The sequence below is a fragment of the Garra rufa genome, chromosome 9, assembly GCF_049309525.1.
Source record: "Garra rufa chromosome 9, GarRuf1.0, whole genome shotgun sequence".
Lineage (NCBI taxonomy): Eukaryota > Metazoa > Chordata > Actinopteri > Cypriniformes > Cyprinidae > Garra > Garra rufa.
Genome location: NC_133369.1, coordinates 6522476 through 6534658, shown reverse-complemented (window position 1 = coordinate 6534658; position 12183 = coordinate 6522476). Strand labels below are relative to the sequence as shown.

The 12183-nt window shown below is 36.3% G+C and overlaps 1 protein-coding gene across 1 annotated transcript in view; it reads left to right on the top strand.

Annotated features, from left to right (window-relative positions):
• The window catches only part of ext1a (exostosin glycosyltransferase 1a), a 96242-nt gene that overhangs the window by 77345 nt on the left and 6714 nt on the right, over positions 1-12183 (top strand). Inside the window, exons 4-9 of the mRNA XM_073846778.1 lie at positions 1988-2107; positions 6045-6177; positions 6288-6406; positions 9160-9255; positions 9471-9560; positions 11965-12125. Coding sequence (XP_073702879.1) covers positions 1988-2107; positions 6045-6177; positions 6288-6406; positions 9160-9255; positions 9471-9560; positions 11965-12125 — 719 coding nt within the window. The remainder of the gene's footprint in view (positions 1-1987; positions 2108-6044; positions 6178-6287; positions 6407-9159; positions 9256-9470; positions 9561-11964; positions 12126-12183) is intronic.

Sequence of the window (12183 nt, the reverse complement as noted above, 5' to 3'; positions counted from 1 at the left end):
TTGGTTTTATTGTAGGTGCTGGTCATATAATTAGAATATCTTCAAAAAGTTGATTTATTTCACTAATTCCATTCAAGAAGTGAAACTTGTATAATGTATACATTCATTCCACACAGACTGATATATTTCAAGTGTTTATTTCTTTTAATTTTGATGATTATAACTGACAACTAATGAAAACCCCAATTCAGTATATCAAAGAAAATTAGAATATTGTGAAAAGGTTCAGTATTGAAGACATCTGCAAAGGCCTTTAAATGGTCTCTCAGTCTAGTTCTGTAGGCTACACAATCATGGGGAAGATGACCATTGACACCTTGCACAAGGAGGGCAAGACACAAAAGGTCATTGCAAAAGAGGCTGGCTGTTCACAGAGCTCTGTGTCCAAGCACAATAGAGAGACGGAGAGAAGGAAAAGATGTGGTAGAAAAAAGTGCACAAGCAATAGGGATAACCTCACCCTGGAGAGAATTGTGAAACAAAACCCATTCAAAAATGTGGGGGAGATTCACAAAGAGTGGACGGCAGCTGGAGTCAGTGCTTTAAGAACCACTACGCACAGACGTATGCAAGACATGGGTTTCAGCTGTCGCATTCCTTGTGTCAAGCCACTCTTGAACAACAGACAGCGTCAGAAGCGTCTCGCCTGGGCTAAAGACAAAAAGGACTGGACTGCTGCTGAGTGGTCTAAAGTTATGTTCTCTGATGGAAGTAACTTTTCCCAGGTCCCAGAGTCTGGAGAAAGAGAGGAGAGGCACAGAATCCATGTTGCTTGAGGTCCAGTGTAAAGTTTCCACAGTCAGTGATGGTTTGGGGTGCCATATCATCTGCTGGTGTTGGTCCACTGTGTTTTCTGTGGTCCAAGGTCAACGCAGCTGTATACCAGGACGTTTTAGAGCACTTTATGCTTCCTGCTGCTGACCAACTTTATGGAGATGCAGATTTAATTTTCCAACAGGACTTGGCACCTGCACACAGTGCCAAAGCTACCAGTACCTGGTTTAAGGACCATGGTATCCCTGTTCTTAATTGGCCAGCAAACTCGCCTGACCTTAACCACATTGAAAATCTATGGGGTATTGTAAAGAGGAAGATGCGATTATGCCAGGCCCAAAAATGCAGAAGAGCTGAAGGCCACTATCAGAGCCACCTGGGTTCTCATAACACCTGAGCAGTGCCACAGACTGATCGACTCCATGCCACGCCGCATTGCTGCAGTAATTCAGGCAAAAGGAGCCCCAACTAAGTATTGAGTGCTGTACATGCTCATACTTTTCATGTTCATACTTTTCAGTTGGCCAAGATGTCTAAAAATCCGTTCTTTGTATTGGTCTTAAGTAATATTCTAATTTTCTGAGATACTGAAAGTGCGGTTTTCATTAGTTGTCAGTAATAATCATCAAAATTAAAAGAAATAAACACTTGAAATATATCAGTCTGTGTGGAATGAATGTATAAATTATACAAGTTTCACTTCTTGAATGGAATTAGTGAAATAAATCAACTTTTTGAAGATATTCTAATTATATGACCAGCACTTGTATATGTCTATCGTTCATTAATTAATTTGTTCAATCATCTGTCATTCTGTCTATCATTCTTTCATTTTATCTATCACTTTGTCATTCTCTCTTACTGCCTATCAATCACTCATAACACCTTTGCTGTACCCCAGCAATCTTTTAGAACACCTTAGCAACTGCCTTAGTAACCACATAGCAACTAGATAGATGTCAGCACCCTATAAACTACCCAGCAATCACTCAGGCAAAAGCCTAAAATGAGAATGAATAAGAAGTCTTTTCATTTTGAAGAGAACAGTTCCGTCAAACCTACTCTTCAAAATTCCTCTACCAACTGAAAAAGCCCAGTTTGTCAGAGAGCTCTGTCCGCAGGGAGAAATTTCAGTTATTTTAACGGCTGCCCCCGATTGGAAAGGCCTGTCAAGTAAAAAATACGTTATCACACTGCTCCCATCTCCTCACAGATTCCATCGACGGTTCGCTCCATCCATCAAGATCGCATTCTGTCTCTCCGCCAGCAGACGCAGTTCTTGTGGGAAGCGTATTTCTCTTCTGTGGAGAAAATTGTGCTCACTACATTGGAGGTAAGCAACTTTCTGATCAATTAAAATAAGACACGCAGTCATCAAGACTTAAAGACTAGTTGACTAAATCCTGCCAAAACTTGAACAGGAAAAATGGGAAATTAAATTTTAAATGGGAAAAAAATTAAGCTAATTTGTGACCCTGGACCACAAAACCAGTCTTAAGTCACTGGGGTATGTTTGTAGCAATAGCCAAAAATACATTGTATTGGTCAAAATTATTGTTTTTTCTTTTATGCCAAAAATCATTACGAAATTAAGTAAAGATCATGTTCCATGAAGATTTTTTTGTCAAATTCCTACTGTAAATATATCAAAATGTAATTTTTGATTAGTAATATGCATTAAGAGCTTAATTTGGACAACTTTAAAGGTGATTTTCTCAATATTTTGATTTTTTTGCACCCTCAGATTCCAGATTTTCAAATAGATGCATCTTGGCCAAATATTGTCCTATTCTAACAAACCATACATCAATAGAAAGCTTATACATCTCAGTTTTGTCAAATTTAACCTTATGACTGGTTTTGTGGTCCAGGGTCACATTTTAGGACCAGAACAATGCAAAAACCATTAAGGTTTTTGCATTGTGATTTTCATGATTAAAGGGATAGTTCACCCAAAAATGAAAATTTCATCTTTATCTGCTTACCCCCAGGGCATCCAAGATGTAGGTGACTTTGTTTCTTCAGCAGAACACAAACAAAGATTTTTAACAAAAACCGGTGCAGTCTGTCAGCCATATAATGGCAGTGGATGGGCACCAAACCTTTAAAAGTAAAACAAACATGCACAGACAAATCCAAATTACACCCTGCGGCCCGTGACAATACATTGATGTCCTAATACATGAAACGATCGTTTTTTTTTGCGAGAAACTGAACGGTATTTATATCATGTTTTACCTTTGAAACACAGCAACGCCCAACTGTCATGAGCACGAGTTTGGCATCCGGCTCGTTACATGGCTACGCGCTAGACAATGGTGACAGTAGCGGCAATCCCACCTGTCACTCAAGTGGCCACGCCCTTAATTATGCAGAACTTTAAGGCTTAATATAACTTAAACGGATGAGTTATAAAAAAATTCACCCCCTCACAGTTGACATGAAGGGCGAAATTAGCTATATAGACCAAAACAACTTTTTGTACTAGGCTGTAAACATTTTTTCTGCTGTAAAGTTTTTGTAAACATGAGGAGAATATGGGATTAACTCCTTTTGCAGCCAGTCTCTAGCGGCCAGTCGATGTATTGCAGTTTAAGTCACTTCCATGTTGTTTTTTTATAGAGAGAGCAGAAGGTTGCCACTTGGTGCAAACCTGGTGGCCAACTACAAGTAACATCTGACCTCTGTGATTACCAACAAGGGTTTTGCCACCGAGTACTAAGTCATGTTTTGCGACGGTTTCAAATACTTATTTCACTCATTAAAATGCAGATCAACTTATAACTTTTTTGAAATGCATTTTTCTGGATTTTTTTGTTGTTATTCTGCCTCTCACTGTTAATAAACCTACTAGGGCTGTCCCCGACTATGAATTTTCATAGTCGAATCAGAATTTTCGAATCTTTCTATAGTCGACCGATAGTCGAATCATCTAGGCTTATGTGCGTGTGTGAATGGGTTGGGAGGGGCACGACACTATAGTCAGCAGGAGGGTAAAACAATTTTTATTTTATTTTATAAGCGACCAAAACTGCCTGCCAACTGACAGACAAACTTATTTAGGTTTAAATAAAAACACAGAACGCGTCTTTTAGTTCTAAAAACGCGAGGCGCACAGCACTGCCTTTTTTGGTGACTTTTAATGAAAGAGCAGTGTGCTGCGTTTTTTTTATGTTGCTAAGCAACGACCAAAACAGCTGTCCTGTCAGTCAATTCAAAGGATTATAGCGCGAGCGCTCTAAAATCTTAGTTTTTTGCTGTTAAGTAAACTGTCATATTAGCAGAAACCCTAAATAATACAGCTCCGGGTTACCCACGATAGACACCAAAGGTTTCTCCTCCATTTCTTGGAGTCTCCGGACTTTTTAAGCAACGGTAAACTTTCGCCATCACAACAGAAGGCCCGCCTCTCCATTCATTCGATTGGACAATGGAAAAGAACGCGAATGATGTTGGGCGTTTTTCCGCTCAGAGTTGATTTTTTTTTTCAACTTCAGGCGCTCAGAGCGCTCCTGCAAAACGCGAGGCGCAGCAGGCGGCGAAAATGCGAGGCGCCGGGGGCGCATAAACAGCGTGCAGAACTCTCACTGCCAACAGAAAACCATTCAAAAGAGGCGCCTCCAACTGCAAAAACGCGTTCGGTGTGATCGCCGCCATCCCTGCCGTCAAGATGGTCCTCATCTCGTCATGCATCAGGGAAAGTGAAAATTAAATTAGTCACAGGGGTGGTTGGATTTATTCACAAACACGTTAAAAATATTTATTGAACGCTTCTTTCTTTTCACTTTTGTTTTTACTGCATTATCATAATCAAAGGCTGTATATAACTTAATATAACCGTACAAAACCAGTAGTTCTGTGTGCAATTAGACATTGAGCACCCCCATATTGGCAAAATGGTATGATGCTCGTTTCACCCGCGAAGATTCGACTGTGAGATCGGTGGTCGAATCAGGCTCCGCATATCGATGCATCGAATCTTCGACTATTCGGGGACAGCCCTAAAACCTACTATTAAAATCATTTCTTTGTCAGTGGACAAATGTACAAAATCAGCAGGGGATCAAATGATTATTTTCCTCACTGTAGATCTAGTGGAAAAATTCTAAATGGTCCTTAAAATAAGCTTATTTTAAGGCAAGACACTGCAGGTGAATAGGGTAAAAAAAATAACTAATAGTTATCACCTTACCCAGTTTATTGATTACATTGATAATTGCAAACATTTTTTGTATTACAAGTTTTCTAAAATGTTAGGTTTAAATATGCAAATGAGGCATTATTGAATGAAATATGCGCTAATTTGCAGACATTTCTAGTACAGAAATCTAAACACTGGATGAAGTCGGTTTCAAAATTCTTGTTTAATTTTTTTGACATTATTAGAGTCAAAAGTTTTTACTGAGGGGATTTTGGGTCTCTCATTTCGTCATGACATAATTCAGAAAAAAAATTTAACAGACAGGAAACACTATATTTTTTTACAGTTTTTTGGGGAATAAAATGTATAAGCAAATTATATATGAACAAATCCCTCTGTACAAACCTTCAGAATAATATTTGGAATAATATTAATATAATATAATTTAGGTTTATAATATAATTTATAAGTTAAGTGTGTGTAAGTGCTACTGAAGTGGAGATTTATGGCTCAGTGTAGGAGAAAAAAATCATTTTGAGAAAACTGCCTTTAAAAATATGCATTGTAATTGAGATCTGTTGTCACAAATAGATAAAGTGCTATAAAAGAAGCACTTAACAGTGTCTTTCGGATGTTTTCTTTCTACTAGTCTGAAAAAAACACTATGAATAACCAAAAAGCGCATAATCTCAAACTTGACAGGTGCATGAAAAAACAGCGTTAAATGAAAAAAAACACAGACATAATTTCTGAATTCTGAAGCGTATGCGATCAGTCATGTCGGGAGCTATTCCTGAATGAAAACGGAGCTACATCGGGCCGGTCTCAGGCTCTGGTTTCACACACTTCTCCCTGGAGGAAACACTGCAGCTCTGAGATGTGCTGGATTGCTGTTGGTGTGTAAGAGGACACCTGGGTCAGGTCTTGAAGGGTGGATCTGTGATACCAAGCATTAATATGAGTCCGAATAAACATGGCTACGGTCCAGCTGGCCTCATGTTTATGAAAGTTAAACACTCGTGAGATTTGTGCCTTTTTTAATGCTAATATTAAAGTGGGGTGAAATGATTCAGAGGTAATTGAAAATATTGTATAACATTCCGAACCCTTTCTGGACTGCTTTTCTCAGATTATCCAGGACCGTGTGTTACAGCACAATGCCCGCAGCACATTAATGTGGAACCGGTTGCCTGGAGGACTCTTCACTTTGCCCCAATACTCATCCCACCTGGGCGACTTCCCCTTCTTCTTTGCCGAACTTGGTAAACAGGCCACTGCTATTTACCACTAACATGCTATTACATCTGAGGCGTGGATTCTGTGTTTTTAAATAAATTGTCTAGATTAAATATATGGATCATCTTCTTTACAGGTGTCAAACCACAGCAGAAGTTCACTGCCGTCATTCACGCAGTGACGCCTCTCGTATCACAGTCTCAACCGATTTTCAAGTTGCTAGTGGCTGTGGCCAAATCACAGTACTGTGCCCAGGTCAGTGTTACTTTAGTATTATTTATGTACTACTGTACTATTTTGAACTGGCTTTTATTTTTATATTTTCAGCTTTAGTTTTAGTGATTGTGTTACCTACCTTAGTCATTTTTATTAATTTTGGGGTTTTAATATTTCTGTTTAGCTGTAATTAATATAATTTAGTTTCAGTTTTCCTTATATATATATAACAGATTACTATTTAGCTTTAATTCATTTTAATTTAGTTTGTCTTTTTAGTATTTTAATTTAATCATTTTTTATTAGATATATTTTATATATTTTTATATGTGTATATATTAGGGCCGGGACTCGATTAAAAAAATTAATCTAATTAATTAGAGGCTTTGTAATTAATTAATCGAAATTAATCGCATTTTAATCGCATATAAATATTTGACCTGAGAACAGTGAGAATTAAGATTTTTTACATGGATTTTTAGTATACCATTGAATAATGACTGAATACATAAGCTTAAGCAACAAAATATTGATTATTTTTGTTCAACCAAGTCCAACAGACCAGTGCAATATTGCCATTAAGTGTAGCAAGAGGCACGTTCTTTAACGAGTCTTTCATGCCGAGAACTCTGCTCTTGTGTTTGCTTAATTATGCATTTAAACGTTAATGACCAAACCTATCATTATAAATGTTGCTGCACATGTTATATAACGCAGATAACATTTAACAAATATTTTTTATCAGGTTACACACTGATTATTTATCACTCAAATCCCTTTCTCTACCTGTCCGTTGGTCGCGTACATCCTCCATGTTTGTAGTTTTTTTTAACACTTTTTATGCATGTTTGTAGTTCTAATCGAATCCTCGTTCACGGCACAGTGTGTTGCGGGCAATATTAGCCGTTAAAAGTGCGCATTGATCGTTAAGTAGTAGACCATCCGGGAATCTTTGGAATACTTTTTTAAACATACTACGATTTGGGACATACAATACTGTTTAGGACGGACTTGTCTGAACGCTAGTTGGTGCTCCAGTATAATCGGTCCGCCGAATCTCATCCAGTGAGAAACATTCCGCTGTGCAAAACTTAGTGCGATTAAAATGCGTTAAAAAATTTTAACGCGTTATTTTTGTGTAATTAATTAATCTAAATTAACGCGTTAAAGTCCCGGCCCTAGTATATATATTTTTTTTCAGCTTTAATCAGTGTTATTTTAGTATTATTGAAATACTATTATAGTTTTTATTCATTTTATTTTATATTTTATATCAGGCTTTTAGAAATATGCTCAGGTCAAGCCTAGTCACTTCAACAGTCATCAAGACTTAAAGACTAGTTGACTAAATCCTGCAAAATCTTGTCTGGGTTGTCCCTAAAAATGAACAGGAAAAATGGGAAATTAAATTTTGCAAAAAATTAAGCTCATTTTAGGACCAGAACAATGCAAAAACCATTAAGGTTTTTGCATTGTGATTTTCATGATTAAAGGGATAGTTCACCCAAAAATGAAAATTTGATCTTTATCTGCTTACCCCCAGGGCATCCAAGATGTAGGTGACTTTGTTTCTTCAGCAGAACACAAACAAAGATTTTTAACTCAAACCGGTGCAGTCTGTCAGCCATATAATGGCAGTGGATGGGCACCAAACCTTTAAAAGTAAAACAAAACATGCACAGACAAATCCAAATTACACCCTGCGGCCCGTGACGATACATTGATGTCCTAAGACATGAAACGATCGTTTTTTTGCGAGAAACTGAACGGTATTTATATCATGGATTCTCACTAAATATTACTATTTAGCTTTAATAATACAAAAATGTTTTTAGTCTTCCTAATTTTAGTAATTCAGTTTAAACTTTTTTTATTTCAGTTAGTTATATATATTTCCAGATTTAATCAGGGATATTTTAGTATCACTGAAATACTATTACAGTTTTTATTAATAGTTAGAATTTTTTTAATGTATTTCATTTTTTAAATATTTTATTTCTTTTATATTTTTATATTTTATATCAGGCTTCCAGTAATATCCTCTTGTCAAGCTTAGTCACTTCAGTTTCATAAACGCTAACTAAATATTTCTATTTCGCTTTAATTCATTTTAATTTAGTTTTAGTTTTCCTAATTTTAGTATTTCAACATAAACTTTTTTTATTTCAGTAAGTTGCCAAGGAAATATTTCAAATTTTCATTTATCTAATTTTTATATTTTAGTTCAGCTTTAATCAGTTTTATTTTAGCATAATTAAGATGCTATTATAGTTTTTATTAAGATATATATATATATATATATATATATATATATATATATATATATATATATATATATAGTCAAGTTTTTTGTTTTACTTTGTGGATGTTTTTTGTCAATACAATAAACTAATAAAATTAAATATTTTGAGTTTATTATTTATTCTTGTTTATTAAGACATATTTTTTGAAAATAATAATTATCAAAAGTTCTGGAGCAGCAAATCTGCATGAAGAATCATGTGACATGTGAAGACTGGAGTAATGATGCTGAAAATTCAGCTTTGCATCACAGGAATAAATTACATTTAAGTTGTAATAATATTTCACAATATTACTGTTTTTGCTGTATTTTTAATGAAGTAAAAGCAGTATTGGTGAGAGAGAGACTTCTTTCAAAAACATTAAAGAAACCTACCAACCCCTAACTTTTGGACAGTGGTGTATATGATATAAAAATGTACTGAATAATAGAAATGATAGTACAGCCTGGATTCACAGCACCGCATGTTCTCTCCATGTGCTTGTGTCAGATCATTGTCCTGTGGAACTGTGACAAGCCTCTCCCTGCGAAGCATCGCTGGCCCGCCACCTCTGTTCCAGTCATCGTAATCGAGGGCGAGAGCAAGGTGAGTCTTCACTCGGTTCATTCAACCGTGTTGTCTTTATATTCCCATCATATCAAATGAAGTGTCTGGCGTTACCCGCCTGCGATGACAAATGATAGATGGTGTATAGATTTGTTGCTGTCATGGTTTTGCACTCTGCCTTGAATATTTAACTTACCTAAGTTTGAGATATCGAGCATTTTCTAGAGGTTTCACATGTTTGATTACATGTTTAGGTGATGAGCAGTCGATTCCTGCCGTATGAAAACATCAAAACTGATGCGGTCTTGAGTCTGGATGAAGACACTGTGCTTTCGACTACAGAGGTGAGCCAACAGTTTTTTTTGTGAACTTTGTGTCATTATTGTATGAAATCAGTGTTTGTTTTATTTCAGAAATGTTGTGTACATTTGCTCTTTAAAGTTACACTATGTAACTTTTTTTTTTACCTCTAGCACCTTGTGTGAATGTCACATGTAATAAAAATGTAATGTAATAACATCAAAACTCTCAAGATAATAAAAAAATGTTTTATTAACAAGATTATATAATGGAAACTCACTTTTTTTCATGTAATTCTGAATTTATACCTAACAGTTCTGACTTTTCCCTGGAGTTCTGAATTTACACCTCGCAATTCAGACATTTTTTCCCAGAATTCCAAGGTTACACCTCACAATTTAGACATTTTTTCCCAGAATTTTGAGTTTACACCTAGCAATTTTAACTTTTTTCCTGGAATTCTGAATTTATACCTCCCAATTCTGACTTTTTTCACCTGGAATTCTGAATTTACACTTTGCAATTCAGACATTTCTTCCCAAAATTCAGAGTTTACACCTCACAGTTCTGACTTTTTTTTGCCTGGAATTCTGAGATTACACATCACAATTCTGACTTTTTTTTCCCTGGAATTCTGAATTTATACCTCGCAATTCTGACTTTTTTCCCTGGAATTCTGAATTTATACCTCCCAATTCTGACTTTTTTTGCCTGGAATTCTGAGATTACACCTCCCAATTCTGACTTTTTTCGCCTGGAATTTTGAATTTACACCTCGCAATTTAGACATTTTTTCCCAAAATTCAGAGTTTACACCTCACAATTCTGACTTTTTTTGCCTGGAATTCTGAGATTACACCTCGCAATTCTGACTTTTTTTCCCTGGAATTCTGAATTTATACCTCCCAATTCTGACTTTTTTTGCCTGGAATTCTGAGATTACACCCTAGCAATTTTGACTTTTCCCCCCTGGAATTCTGAATTTACACCTCGCAATTCAGACATTTTATCCCAGAATTCCAAGGTTACACCTCACAATTCAGACATTTTTTCCCAGAATTCTGAGGTTACACCTCACAATTTAGACATTTTTCCCAGAATTTTGAGTTTACACCAAGCAATTCAGACATTTTTTCCCAAAATTCAGAGTTTACACCTCACAATTCTGACTTTTTTTGCCTGGAATTCTGAGATTACACCTCGCAATTCTGACTTTTTTTCCCTGGAATTCTGAATTTATACCTCCCAATTTTGACTTTTTTTCCCCTGGAATTCTGAATTTACACCTCGCATTTCAGACATCTTTTCCCAGAATTCCGAGGTTACACCTCACAATTAAAAAAAAAATTCCCCAGAATTCCGAGGTTACACCTCACAATTTAGACATTTTTCCCAGAATTTTGAGTTTACACCAAGCAATTTTAACTTTTTTCCTGGAATTCTGAATTTATACCTCCCAATTCTGACTTTTTTCGCCTGGAATTCTGAATTAACACCTCGCAATTCAGACATTTTTCCCCAAAATTCCGAGTTTACACCTCACAATTCAGATTTTTTTGCCTGGAATTCTGAGATTACACCTCCCAATTCTGACTTTTTTCGCCTGGAATTCTGAATTTACACCTCGCAATTCAGACATTTTTTCCCAAAATTCAGAGTTTACACCTCACAATTCTGACTTTTTTTGCCTGGAATTCTGAGATTACACCTCGCAATTCTGACTTTTTTTCCCTGGAATTCTGAATTTATACCTCCCAATTTTGACTTTTTTCCCCCTGGAATTCTGAATTTACACCTCGCATTTCAGACATCTTTTCCCAGAATTCCGAGGTTACACCTCACAATTAAAAAAAAAAAATTCCCCAGAATTCCGAGGTTACACCTCACAATTTAGACATTTTTTCCCAGAATTCTGAGTTTACACCTAGCAATTTTAACATTTTTTCTGAAATTCTGAGTTTATACCTCCTAATTCTGACTTTTTTCGCCTGGAATTCTGAATTTACACCTCACAATTCAGACATTTTTTCCCAAAATTCAGAGTTTACACCTCACAATTCTGACTTTTTTTGCCTGGAATTCTGAGATTACACCTCGCAATTCTGACTTTTTCCCCTGGAATTCTGAGTTTAAACCTCACAATTCTGACTTTTTCCCCTTGGAATTCTGAGATTATACTTCGCAATTCTGACCCTTTTTTCCTGGAATTCTAGATTTATACACTGCAATTTTGACTTTTTGTCCCCAGGATTCTGAGTTTACACCTTGAAAATAGTGACTATTTTTCCTGGAATTCTGAGTTTACACCTCACAGTTCTTTTTTTTCTGAAATCTTGTTTGTGTCTGAGTTTTAAGAAACAGTTTAAATTGCACAACACAATGACAAATCTTAGTGTTTACATGTGAATAGTTGAGTAAGTACTTATTACAGAATACTTGTTTCCACAGGTGGATTTTGCCTTTACAGTTTGGCAAAGTTTCCCTGAGAGGATCGTGGGATATCCCGCACGGAGCCATTTCTGGGACTCTAACAAGGAGCGTTGGGGCTACACATCCAAGTGGACCAATGACTACTCCATGGTGCTGACTGGAGCTGCTTTCTACCACAGGTAAGTTTCCTTCACAACAAGGCACGAAGTCACTCCTGTACCGCTGAAACTGAAATGT